At 61.7% G+C, this 13503-nt stretch overlaps 2 protein-coding genes across 2 annotated transcripts; both read left to right on the forward strand.

Moving 5' to 3' along the window:
- The first annotated feature begins 1345 nt into the window (after positions 1–1345).
- YJU2 (YJU2 splicing factor homolog) lies at positions 1346–8036 on the forward strand. The gene is made up of 8 exons (XM_080359524.1): positions 1346–1432; positions 2468–2568; positions 2889–3033; positions 3394–3528; positions 3855–4036; positions 4478–4595; positions 5538–5703; positions 7143–8036. The coding sequence occupies exons 1-8, from the start codon at positions 1409–1411 to the stop codon at positions 7226–7228; spliced, it is 957 nt and encodes a 318-aa protein (XP_080215650.1). The 5' UTR covers positions 1346–1408; the 3' UTR covers positions 7229–8036.
- A 1191-nt stretch (positions 8037–9227) lies between these two features.
- On the forward strand, positions 9228–11976 carry SHD (Src homology 2 domain containing transforming protein D; the record flags this gene model as incomplete). Its single annotated transcript, XM_080359056.1, has 6 exons — positions 9228–9458; positions 10010–10103; positions 10220–10432; positions 10601–10739; positions 11472–11591; positions 11790–11976. 6 exons carry the CDS (start codon positions 9228–9230, stop codon positions 11974–11976), a joined length of 984 nt encoding a protein of 327 aa, XP_080215182.1.
- Between the last annotated feature and the right edge of the window lie 1527 nt (positions 11977–13503).

Below are 13503 nucleotides of genomic sequence, written 5' to 3' on the forward strand. Positions count from 1 at the left end.
CGCCCGGAGGGAACGGAGGAGCTGGAGGAGCCGGAGCGGCCGTTCCCGGCCGGCGGGGCCTGGGAGGGAGCGGAGGGAGCCGCATCTGCCCGGTGGAGGAGGAGGAGGAGGAGGAGGCAGGGCGGGCCACGCTGCGGGCGCTGCTCCCTCAGGGCCCGTCAGTCCGGATCTGCCTCGGGCGGGCTCAGCGTGGCGGGCGGGCCCAACGCGGAGCCCCGCGGGGGAGGGAGGTTTAAACGTAAGGGCTTAAGTGCAGTTCCAGTGAGGCCCCAGCAGCATGGGAGACGCTCAGCTAACTCAGGGGATCTTATTATCAGGGGGTGTTATCTTATTATCAGGGGATATTAGGTCGAGGGAGGGGATTCTGGCGCTCTGATGGAGACCCCCCTGCGGTGCTGGTCCAGCTCTGGGTGCTCAGCACAGACACACATGGAGCTGCTGGAGAGGGGCCAGAGGAGCCGCAGGAATGACCCGAGGCTGGAACAGCTCTGCTGGGGACAGGGGAGAGAGTTTGGGTGTTCAGCTGAGAAGAGAAGCTCCAGGGAGACCTTAGTGCGGCCTTTCAGTGCTTAAAAGGGGTTGATAAGAAAGATGGGGACAGACTTTTGAGCAGGACCTGTGGTGATAGGACAAGGGGTGATGGTTTTAAACTAAAAGAGGGAGATTCAGGATGGATATAATGAAATTGTTGCCCTGAGGGTGGTGAGAGCCTGGCCCAGGTTGGCCAGAGAGGTAGTGGATGAACCATCCCTGGAGACACCCCAGGCCAGGCTGGACGGGGCTCTGAGCACCCTGAGCTGGTGAAGATGTCCCTGTCATGGCAGGGGGGGCACTGGGGAGCTGGGAAGGTTCTTTCACAGCTTCTGTGATCACAATTACACAGCGCTGCTGCTGAGGGACCTTTGGCAGGATTAGACCCCACAGATCGCTTCACACACACGCTGCTGCACTCAATTTCTCGCCCTCACCGATTCCCCGTTTCTTTCCCCATGAGTTCCAGCAGCGATCTCCAGCCCTTGCTGGGCGTCACCTTGCACTGAGCTTGGAGGATGAGGGTTCCCAGCTGGCCCCTTCCTGTCTTCACAACACGGTTCCCTCTTGCACGATCCCGAAATTGACCTCGCACCTCCAGGCAGCTCCCGGAGGAGGCGATTTGGGGACACTGGGGACAAAACCGGCGGAACCTCTGACCGCGCCGCGGCGGAACGGCGGGCTGCTGTCAGTGGCGCAGCGGCGGTGGGCGGGGCTTGCTGACAGACAACAGAGACAGCCAGTAACAAGCGAGAACCCGCCGAGCGGCGGCTCGTCCCGCCAATGAGCGGCGGAGAGGGGCGGGGTTGCTTCCCGGAAGTGGCAAGCGGCGCGGGGGGCAGCTGCTGGGTGGCAGCGGTGGCTGAGGGTCGCAGCCATGTCGGAGCGGAAGGTGTTGAATGTGAGTTTGGGGGGATTCTCCGGCTGCGGGGTGAAGGTTCAGGGGTCCCCAGGCCGGGCTGGTCCTGGGGAGGGTTCCTTGAGAACTGCGGTTGGTGTCAGACCGGGGGTACCGGGGAGTCCCTGGTCGGTTGGGGGCTTCTGAGGCGGAGAGGGGACCCTGAGGGGACAGTCGGGCTGCGAGGGGGCAGTTGGGGTGGGGGCTGCAGGCTGGGGGCTCCTGGCAGCTTGCGGGGGGCCTGGAAGGGGCAAGGGGATTAGGCCCTAAAATCATAGAATAGTTTGTGTTGGAGTTGTGTTGTCCCAGCCCCCCAGTGCCCCCCCTGCCATGACAGGGACATCTTCACCAGCTCAGGGTGCTCAGAGCCCCGTCCAGCCTGGCCTGGGGTGTCTCAGGGATGGTTCATCCACCACCTCTCTGGCCAACCTGGGCCAGGCTCTCACCACCCTCAGGGCAACAATTCCTTCCTCATGTCCAGCCTGAATCTCCCTCATTTAGTTTAAAACCATCACCCCTTGTCCTATCACAATAGGCCCTGCTCAAAAGTCTGTCCCATCTTTCTTATCAGTCCCTTTTAAGCACAGAAAGGCCACACTAAGGTCTCTGTGGAGCTTCTCTTCTCAGCTGAACACCCCAGCTCTCTCCCCTGTCCCCAGCAGAGCTGTTCCAGCCTCGGGTCATTCCTGTGGCTCCTCTGGCCCCGCTCCAGCAGGTCCATGTGTGTCTGTGCTGAGGACCCAGAGCTGGACCAGCACTGCAGGGGGTCTCACCAGAGCAGAGGGGCAGAATCCCCTCCCTCGACCTAATAACTTTCCTCATCTTTCTTATATCTGCAAGAATTGAGTTCCCTGGAGTGAGGACACAGACGCACACGCCAATACCTGACTCTGGCAGGGACAGGGTGTTTGGCACTTGAGACCACACCTGGTTAGCAGGGACACGCTGGCTCCTGCTGTGTGCAGCTGATATGGCAGCTGAGTGCCTGCCCTGGGTGACTCTGCGCCCAGCACACACATCTGTGTTCTGTCTCTGTAGAAATACTACCCGCCAGACTTCGATCCTGCTAAGATCCCGAAGCTCAAACTCCCAAAGGACCGACAGTATGTGGTGCGGCTCATGGCCCCGTTCAACATGCGGTAAGAAGAGCTGTAGGGGTCAGAAGGGACAGCTGTAAAGAGAGGAGCTTGCTTGGGAATTGTTTAGCCTCTGTATGCTGTAGGGGAGCTGCTGGCAGCAGCTGTTAAAGGTGACACAGACCAGAAGGAAAGGGGTGAGGGAGAAGGAAGAGATGCTGGGGTTGATTCGGGGCTTTGAAGAGTAGGTACTGAATTTCCAAAGAAGAAAATAACCATTGCTCAGAACCTGGGCTGGCATGGCCCGAAAATCACTTGGGCTTTTATTGGTCTGTTCATTACCATTTTTGATGTGTTATGGACTTATATTTCTCCTTTTTCAGGTGCAAGACATGTGGCGAATACATCTATAAAGGGAAGAAGTTTAATGCCCGAAAGGAGACTGTTCAGAATGAGGTGTACCTGGGACTTCCCATCTTCCGCTTCTACATCAAGTGCACACGTTGCCTGGCAGAGATCACTTTCAAGGTGAAATAGACGCTGTATTTTCCACACTCCTGCTTTCTGAGGAGGTTGTGCAGTCTGTGGACATTCCTGGGTGCTGACCCCACAGGGAAGGGGTGTCCCAGCAAAAACTGAGTCTGGGCACGTGCCTTTTGGTGTATTTTCCTTGATTGTGGCAGTTGCAGTTCTCACGTGTCTCATCCATCCATGGGTGGGCTGCAGCAGCACATCAGCTGCAGCAGAACAGAAGGCCATGGATGTTTGGCTGCCCTGTGGTGTGAATGAAATTGGGAAACGTTTGCATGTGGCTCTGGAGGTGGCCACAGGATGGCTGGGGCAGAATTGCCTCGGTACAATGACGTGGCTGTCTCGTTTCTCCCTTAGACAGATCCCGAGAACACAGACTACACCATGGAACACGGTGCCACTCGCAACTTCCAAGCTGAGAAGCTCTTGGAGGAAGAGGAGAAAAGAATGCAGAAGGAGAGGGAAGAGGAAGAGCTCAACAATCCCATGAAGGTACGAGAACGTGACCTTCTCTGCAGAAAGCAAACAGCTCTCCTGCCCTGGCTGGTTTTCCCTGGTGAAGCAGGTGACTTTGGAGCTTAATTCTCCGGACTCCCACGGTATCGCTGTGCTCTGGGCAGGCAGGAGCCACTCTCTTCCCTTGGGAGGTTTCCCCTTGTGCTTGTGACAGACTTTCTGTCCAATTAAGACCCCAAAATGAAGATGAAGATGATGATCCTCTTAGTGTTTCCTGCCCCGTACTGGGAGCTGGTGTTGGAGATAGATTGCTGGTTGGTTTTGCTACCTCACATAAAGCCAACTTCCCTCTGGTCACCCAGGTCCTGGAGAACCGAACCAAGGACTCCAAGCTGGAAATGGAGGTTCTGGAGAACCTGCAGGAACTGAAGGAACTCAACCAGCGCCAGGCAAACGTGGACTTTGAGGCCATGCTGAAGCAGTACAAGGAGTATGAGGAGGAGCAGAAGCGCAAGGAGGAAGAGGAAGATGAGCAGGAGATGAAGTGAGTGGGCTGGAAGTGTTCACGTGCATATGAAACCAGTGCCTCATCCTTTCCTCAGCACCTCGAGAACGATTAAAAGAGGTCCCTGCGTTCGCAGGAGTTGTGGGGGTGGCACATGAGGAGACGGGGGACAGTTTGTCATTACAAAGTGTTTAGAGAGGTGGATGTGGAGGGGTTTCGGTGTCACTGGCCAACCTGCTGTGGAAATCAGGGCTGCCGCGGGAGCCTCACTCCTCACCTGGAGAGTTTCTGCACCTGGCGGAGGCTGCAGATCTCAATGCTATCAACCTTCAGGTGCTGCTTGAACATGACTTCGTAAAAAGCACCTGAGAAGGTGGATCCCATTGCGGTGCTGCTCAGTTCCAGCAAACAGCGCAGGCACATTGCAGGGTGGAGGCATGGAGCCAGCTCTAACCCTCCGCGCGGCCTCTCTCCTCGCAGGGCGATGCTGGAGGAGGCGCAGAACCGGCGGCTGCTGGTAGATTCCGACTCTGACGAAGAGCCTGCGAAATCACGCACAAAACCTGTGGCAGAAAAACCTACGACCATCTTGCAGGAGGTGAGTGGGGGCTGAGGCTTTTCCACCCACCCCAGCTCTTCTCCCACACCAAACACGCTGTCCTGGGCTGTCTGTTCTGTCCCTGCAATGCTGGAGTCCTGACGCCTGTCACGCATGAGCAGCTCAGAAAGCCCATGTCCCTGTGCACTGAGCTGGAATGAGACGGGGATCAGTTTGTGATTTTAGACCGTGGCTGCTGACAAAGGCTGCGCAGGACCTGCCCTCATCCTCGCTCAGGACGCGCCTTCCCTTTCAGCTCAAAAAGTACGGGCTCGCCTATGTCTTGCTCATATTTCAAGCATGATTTCAGCGCTCTGAAAATCAGAGTGATGAAACTGCTGCCTGGGACAGCTGCTCCTTTGGTTCTGTTTTGTCCATGTGCAGAACAAAAGAGCTTTCAGTGCCTGACTTGCAAGGGAGGGATTATCCCCACAGACCGGCCCCTGCGCTGTCGATCCGTGTCTGCGGGGACCTCTGTCCGGTTGGATGAATCGAAGCTGCCGTGTCTCTGAGCCGGGCTGGGGTTAATCTGAGCCATGTTCCCTGGCCCAGCACTAATCCTCGTGCCCGGTGGGGTTTGATTTGGTGGCTGTTCCACCTGCAGGCACGCGGTCCTGGCTGGCAGAGGTTGTGCAGCCCTGCGGCACGTCTGGGTCCTCGTCATCGCAGGACCAGCGTGTGGCTGTGCGAGGCTGGATTTAACTGTCCCAGGCAGTGGGATGTTTGTCACCATGGGTTGTTTTGCAGCGGTTTAGATCCATATCCCTGTTGTTTGTCCAGCTTGTACCCATTGCTGCAGGGGGAGAATACTTCACTTGGCTACTCCAAGCAGCTCTTCTTGTGTCTCTTGTGCTTTTTGCTGCCATTTTTACCACTTCTCCCCCCTCCATCTGCCTCCCCTCCAAAGCCAGAGCACCCTGAACCCTTTGCTCTGCTCCACAGGACTCTCAGCCCCAGATTAAGAAGCTGAAGACCGAGAGTTGGGAGCGGAGTGTGGGCAAATTGAACACCAAGTCCCAGCTGGCTGGGCTGGTCACGGTGAAGAAGCAGAAGCCAGATCCTACGCTGGCTAATGGGATGGAAAATCAAGGCACCACGGCCAACACCGGTAACTGCTGATGTGGGGATGGTGAGCCTGCTGGAGAGGAGCCAGAGGAGCCACAGAAATGACCCGAGGCTGGAGCAGCTCTGCTGGGGGACAGGGGAGAGAGCTGGGGTGTTCAGCTGAGAAGAGAAGCTCCAAGGAGACCTTAGTGTGGCCTTTCAGTGCTTAAAAGGGGTTGATAAGAAAGATGGGGACAGACTTTTGAGCAGGGCCTGTTGTGATAGGACACGGGGTGATGTTTTTAAACTAAAGGAGGGAGATTCAGGCTGGACATGAAGGAATTGTTGCCCTGAGGGTGGTGAGAGCCTGGCCCAGGTTGGCCAGAGAGGTGGTGGATGAACCATCCCTGGAGACATCCCAGGCCAGGCTGGACGGGGCTCTGAGCAACCTGAGCTGGTGAAGATGTCCCTGCTCGTGGCAGGGGGGGCACTGGTGGAGCTGTGGAGGTCCCTTCAACCCAAGCCATTCTATGATTCTTTGATCAGGGAGGGCTCTGGCAGTACCAGGTGACGTATAGCTCCGTCTTCAGAGCCTAGATGCTCTCAGGTCAAGTCCTTGTAGTGGGACAGATGGGGCCATGATGGTATAAGAACAAGTGCTTGTCCCGGTTTCCAGGAGATGTCCTGATAGAAGAGAGGCTCCTTCCTGGCCCTTGGCCATGAGCCAAGGCCTTGGAGACAGACTGTCAGGGCCAGAAGCTTCAAAACAGCGTCTCAGTGCACAGATAGGATGCTGGGAACCGTCACAACAGCGAGATATGAATGGAAAAGCAAGAAAACTGCTTTGGTTTAGAGCCTGATTATAAAACCTGCCAAACTGTTGGAATTTGGAAGCTTTAAAGACGTGGTGAAAACAAGCAGAAAGGCTTTCCAGCACCGCATCGTTCACTGCCCTGGGAAGCCAGAGGGTTTGGAGAAAGCTGATGAATCGATTGGTTCAGGGCTGATTGGTCCTAAGCCTTTGGCTTAACACGTCCCTCTGCCCTCAGGGGATCCCTGGGCTTCCCCAGCCACAGCTCTTGCAGTTGCTCCATTTTTGATGTGCTTTCCCCAGCCTGGTGGGGTCTGTTCAGCCAAATTATGCCGGAAGAGCTGTCTGTTCTCCAAGGACACGAGTCTCTCGTGGTCAGAGCTGAGCACCGGCTCCTCTTCTCCTTTCCAGCGGCTGAAATCTCCCAGGGGGGTGTGGAGGGAGAAGAGGGTTTTGCAAACCTTGTGCCCACCTTGCTGCGAGGTGGAAACAGGAGATTCCAGCCGAGGGTTCTCCTTGTCCGCCCTATTTAACCTCGCTGTCCTCATGGAGATTCGGGCTGGAGGACGAGGCGCTGCTCAGATTCCAGCTGCCTTGTGTTTCTGTGCAGCTGGTTGCATCAAGCTGAGGGGATTTGCCAGCGGTGGGAAGGGCCCTACCTGATGGTTTCTGCTCTCTTCATTGACTTCCAGGCTCGTTTCCCACAGCAACGGGCACCACATCCTCTCTGAGCTTGTTGGGGGCGTATTCGGACAGCGAGGACAGTGCGAGTGACTGATGAGCGACCGAGCTGGCCCGGAACAGAGATCGCGGGCTGTTCCCCCTCCCGGCTGGCAGCAGCTGCTCTCCAGAGCCCGGCGCGGAGCTGGCAGCGCGGCCATCGCACCCAGCGGGGGTTCCAGGCCATCTGGAGTCCCCACATTGTCACCTGCCCGGCCCAGGGTGTGCGCCCATCCTCCAACAGGGACGAGGACCCCGCAGAGCGAGAAGTTGGCTTCCTCAGAGAAGGGTATCGCTGCTGTGTTACAGATGAAAGCCCTGACGCTGTCCCAGGCCGGCTGTGCCCAAACCCAGTGTCCAGCCACCCCCAGAGCACGGTGTGCCCCAGCCACGCACCCATAAGGCGTTCGGAAGCGTTGGGACTGTGTATTTTCTCTATTTTGCACTCACCCCCATGCTGGTCACTCCTGGGCTGGGGTGTGTGACTTCCTCACCCTCCCATGGCAATAAAGGGACCTTGTAGCCTTCTTGCCCCCCTGCCCTGTGTCCCCGCAGGGGCAGGCAAGAGGTCGTCACCCCTCTTTTGCCACAGGAGGACCCACCACCACTCCACTGGTCCTGGGTGCCTCCTGACCCCACTGTGGGGCTCAGATCCCACCCCATGAGCCCAAATCCCCCGTTGTTTTGCTGTTAGAGGTGACACATTCTGCAGGCGTGGACTCGGGAGGCTCACACGTCCCCATGCTGCAGGGACAGGGCTGCCACTAGCCTCCCTCCCCTGCCCACGTCCCACACGCCCCCGCTGTCCCCAGCAGTTTGGTGACAGACCCCTCCTCACCGTTTGGGTTCGCTCAGCTCGCCGGCAGCCGCAGACCAATAATAAATGGGATGTGTCAGAGCCAGTTGTGTGTTCATCTTCTAGAGCAGCAGTTTGTACACGGGCAGCGGGTCCCGAGTGGGGGGCTGGCAGGGGCAGCCCTGTACCCCCCACCCAGAAGAATGGACCCACACTGGGGTGCCCACCTGCCCAAAGCAGGGCCCAGCATGGAGCTCTTCTCACCTCACTATGTCCATTAGCTTTCTCCTTATCGCAGCACCCACCTCTTAATTAGCTCCTTGCTAATTAACCCCTCTCAGAGCCTCACTAGTGGCTCTCAGGGTATGGGCTGGTGGGGTATTTCTGAGCACTGAGGAGAAAAGGCAGCCCCCCCCCCCATCCCATCCCAATTAGCATTCCTCACACATGCTTCATAATTAGCCTCTTCAAATATTAATGCTGGGTGTCAGGCTTGGCCCTGGGGAGGTGTGTTGGAAGGGGGAGTCTGGTGGGAGGACTTTGTAGGGATGGCAAATCCGGGGGTCCCTGTGTTCCCCCCCCCAGGTGTGTCCTGCACATGTGCCCCCCCAGCTCCCTGCACCCCCAGGTACCGGCCCAGGATCCCGAGAGAGGAACCTTTGTTCTGGGAACACAATACAAAGAGCCAAGTCAGGGCACGGCTGGGGGGTCCCTGCCCTCCGCCCCCCCCAGTGTGGTCCCTGCTGCTCCCGCAGGTCAGAGGGGTGGCTGGGTCCCCCCTGACGAGCTTTCTGGGGGGGTCTGGGTGACCCTGCAGCTGGGGGGGCTCCATCTTCCCCCCAAAGCCCCCGGGTTCAACCCCCTCCCAGCTCTTTCCCTGTGTCCCGACCCCTCCGGGGGCAGCTCCAGGAGCCCGAAGGGGCCGGGGGGGTTCCGGTGACCCCCACTTCTCCCAGTGCCACCGTCCCGGTGTCATTTGCGGGGGGGTCACCGCGGGGTGTGGGGCTGGAGCAGCCTTCCCGGTGCCCCCCGCGGGGCTCCCGGCGTGTCCCTTGTCCCCCGCATTGTCCCCAGTGCCCTCCATCCTCCCGACATCCCCCGGTGGGTGTCTCCCCCCCCGGTGAGGCGGGTGCGGAGCGGGGTTTGGGGGGGGCGGCCGGGGGCTCCGGTCCGCGCCGCGCGCGGCGGCGACACAAAGCGGCTCCTGGCGGCGCGGGGGGGTCCCGGCGCGCCCGCGCTCCCGGTGCCGGGTGGCCCCGCCATGGCCAAGTGGCTTCGGGAGTACCTGGGCCGGGGGGCCCGGCGCTCCCCCCCCCGCCCGCCCCAGCCCGACTACAGCGGCGGCGAGCGCCGCTCCACCGGCCCCGGGAGCGGGGTCCCCCCCGGAGCGCCCCCCGGCGCTGCCCTGCGCGGCCCCGCTGCGTCCCCGCGGCACCGGCTGGTGCGGGTGGGGGGCGCGGGGCCGGGGGGCGGCCCGCGGCGGCTGGAGCAGGTAGGAGCGGGGGACACCGGGGGACACCGTGTGGGCGGGCGCACCGGGGCAGGACCCGGGGAAAGCGCGGGCACCGAGGAGGGCGGCGAAGGGACCGGGGGTGCAGTGGGGTAGAGGGGGTGGGGGCTGCGGAGGGGAACCGGGGGGCACCGGGGAGGAATGAGTGGGGCACACAGGAGGGAGCGGGGGGGATGGAGAGCGATGACCGGGGGAGATGGGGAGGACAACGGGGGGTGACCGAGAGGGACTGGGGAGGACCGGGGGTACCACCGGGGACCGGGGAGAGCCAAGGGGTCGGGGGGGCCGTGGAGCACCTGGGGGAGGACCTGGGGGGTCACTGAGAGAGGGAAATGGGGGGAGGGCTGGGGGTGGCAGGGTCACTGGGAGAGGGGAATGGGGACAAAGGGATCAGGTGGAAGGGAGCAGGGAAAGGGCTGGAGACACCCGTATCAGGGACCTGGGGGAGCCTGCAGGGTCCCAGGGGGGCGACCCGGGGACTGGTGACCTGGGGGGAGCAGTGGGGGTGTCATCCCACCCAGGGCACCCACCTACAGGGCCCTGGTGAGAGTGAGTACTCGGAGCCCTTTGAGGAGGAGCAGGACCCGGCGCCCGAGAGTGGCTGCGAGGAGCCCGGCGAGGCCACAGGTGGGTGACACCCTACGCACCCCCCAGCACCCAGCCCTGGGAAGGGAGTCCCGCGACTTGGGTGCTCCCACCCGTCCTGTCCCCCCCCGGTGTGTCCCAGCCCTGCCTGTCCCCAGGGTGCCCGCGGCAGGGCGAGGGCCGGCGGGCGAAGCCGCGGCGGGGACCCCAGCTCTACGACACCCCGTACGAGGAGTGGGAGACGGTGGGGGAGGGCCCGGGGGTGCCCAGCACCCGCGAGAGCCGCCTGCCCCGCGACGACGAGCGCCCGGCCGACGAGTACGACCAGCCCTGGGAGTGGAAGAAGGATCACATCTCGCGGGCGTTCGCAGGTGACAGCGTCCCACGGCCACCCTGGGGTCCCCCAGCATCCCCCAGCGCCCGTGGGTGCTGCAATGGGACACTGTAGCAAGGCAGAGCCATGCTGGGGACATCTGGGATGTTCCTCAGGGGTGCTGGGACCCCGCAGTGGGGTGACACCCCACACTTGGTCCCTGCAGTGCAGTTTGAGAGCCCCGAACGCTCCCCCAGCCTGTCCCGGCAGCTGCCACGGTCCCCCCGGCCCCCCGCGGGGGCCAGGCCAGGGTGTCCCCCCAGCCCCAGGCACGTGGACACCTCGCTGCCCCTGGAGAAGCAGGCGTGAGTCTGGGGGTCCCTCCTCCGCAGGGTGACATCAACATCCCGGTCACACACCTTTGCATGGGGACAGCCCTGTGGGGTGGAGGGTCCCCCATAGATGGGTCCCCATGGGGTGGAGGGTGTCCCATCCGTGGTTGGTCACTGACGTGGTTGGGTGCCCCATGGCATGGTTGGTCCCTTTGATGTGGTTGGGTGCCCCAGTCCCCTTGGGGTGGAGGGTATCCCATCCACGGTTGATCCCTTTGGTGTGGTTGGGTGTCCCACGGCATGGATGGGTCCCCATGGGGTGGAGGGTGTCCCATCCATGGTTGGTCTCTTTGATGTGGTTGGGTGCCCCATGGCATGGCTGGGTCCCCATGGGGTGGAGGGTGTCCCATCCATGGTTGGGTGCCCCATGGCATGGATGGGTCCCCATGGGGTGGAGGGTGTCCCATCCATGATTGGGTGCCCCATGGCATGGATGGGTCCCCATGGGGTGGAGGGTGTCTCATCCATGGTTGGTCCCTTTGACATGGTTGGGTGCCCCATGCCATGGATGGGTCCCCATGGATTGGAGGGTGTTCCATCTATGGTTGATCCCTTTGATGGGGTTGGGTGCCCCATGCCATGGATGGGTCCCCATGGGGTGGAAGGTGCCCCATGATGCAGATGTGTCCTGAGGTCCCAGTGCTGTGTGGCAGGGTGCCACATTCCGGGGTGCCACATGCTGGGGTGACATGTGCCACCACGCAGGTGGTACCACGGCCCCATCGGGCGGGCGGGCGCCGAGACCCTGCTGGCACTGTGCCGCGAGGGCAGCTTCCTGGTGCGGGACTGCGAGACCAGCCCCGACGACTACTCACTCTCGCTCAGGTGAGGGGTTGGGGACACTGGGACAGCCCTGGTGACAACCCAGGCATTGGGGGGCCGTGGGAAGGGTGCCCTGGCAGAGGGGCTGGACTATGAGCGCGGTGCTTGCATCCATGCGTTCCCGTCATCCGCATGGATGTGTGCGTGCGTGTGCGGCCGGGTCATGCGCCGTGTGCCTCAGTTTCCCCTCCCTGCCCGCAGGAGCAGCCACGGCTTCGTGCACGTGAAGTTGACACGGACCCGGGAGCAGCATTTCGTGCTGGGCCGCGCCGGGGCCGCCTTCCCCTCGGTGCCCGAGGCCGTGCGCCACTACACGGCGCGGGCGCTGCCCATCCGCGGCGCCCGGCACCTCTCCCTGCTCTACCCCGTGGCTGTGCAGCCCCTGTGAGCCCCCAGCTGTTGCCCCCCCAACCCCAGCGTGAGCCCTCCCATTAAAGGCCGATGTGCAGCCCGTAGACATGGCGATGCTCTGGTCTGTCTTGGGGCTCAGCTCTATGGTGCGTCCAAGGGACAGCGTGGTGGCCGCACTCCCGGTCCCATCCTGGTCCCTCCATGTGGTTTCCTGGCCTTGTGCCCCCTCCCACCACCCCCTGGGGTGTCCAGGCAAGGGGGGGGGTGGTGTCTGGATGTCCGTCCCCCGCCCTCACTGCAGGTCCTGGTCTTGCAGACAACGTGTGAAGGTGACACTACTCGCCACCAACCTCACACCAGCTCACCCACACGGCATGGGGACGACAGTGACACTGTCCCCCCGGGCGGGTCCATACTGGAGGGCGCAGGCATCGCGTGCTGGGTGCTGACACAAAATGAGGCCACCAGACCACAGAGTGACTTCCCCGAAACGGGGCGGGGGGGCCCTGGAGCCTTCTGCCCCACCCCTCCCGACCCACAGCGGGACAGGCTGGGTGCACTGGGGGGGCACCGGATGTGGGGGGTGCTGTGGGCGCCGCACAGGAGACACAGAGCGGGGTAGCAGGATGCTGCAAAACAGCTTTTTTGGGGGGATTTCCTGCAGAAAGACAGAACCAGGGGGGTGTTTCCCCCCAAGGCTGGTGACACACTGGGGACCAGCTCAGGGCCAGGGGGTGCTGGGGGACCCCCATGCCCCATGCAGCCCCCCCTGGTATGTGTTGTTCTCCATCACTGTGTGGGGTGGCGGCAGCTTCTTGGGGACCCCAGCCAAGGAGGGCAGTGTGTTCATGTAGATGCTTGTTTCTGGGGGGGCGGTGGGTGTTGGGGGGGGCACAGGGCTGGACATGGCCAGTCCTGGCCCCCGAGATGGGGGTACACGGGGCAGGGGGTACAGGGGTATCAGGGTGGTGGGGGAGAGAGGGGCTTGAGGGTATTTGGAGGGACAGGGGCAAATGGGGATGGGGTATTTGGGGACAAGGTTACCTGGGTCCCTGCGCCAGCACCGGTAGCTGAGGAGGACCAGCCCCACGAGCAGGGCTGTGCCCCCCAGGCCCCCCACCAGGCCCCATATAAGCCCTGCAAGAACATGCAGCTGAGGCCACCCCCTCGGCGCCAGGATGGAGGGGACAGTGGGGACAGCAGGGACACGCTTACCTGTGTGATGTCTTCCATCAGCCGCTGGCGGTGAGGGGAGAGCAGTCAGGAATGTCCCTGTCCCCATTGCTGTCCCCATTGCTGTCCCCATCCTTCTTGCACTGTGGCCCCCCCAAACCCACCAGGCATCTCCCTCCAGGGACCCCAAGGTGACACTGTGTCTCAGGGACCCCCCGAAAGTCCCCAGGGAGCAGGGGAAGAGCACGGACCCCCCCGTGTACCTGCGGTGACGTTGAGCAGGGTGCCGTTCCCGGTGGCCGAGCCGAGACGGGGAATCTCGAGGGTGACCCGGCAGAGGTAGCGCCCGGCGTCGTCCCCCCGCGCCTGGAGGACACTGAGGGTGGCACAA

The sequence above is a fragment of the Nesoenas mayeri genome, assembly GCF_963082525.1.
Source record: "Nesoenas mayeri genome assembly, chromosome: 25".
Lineage (NCBI taxonomy): Eukaryota > Metazoa > Chordata > Aves > Columbiformes > Columbidae > Nesoenas > Nesoenas mayeri.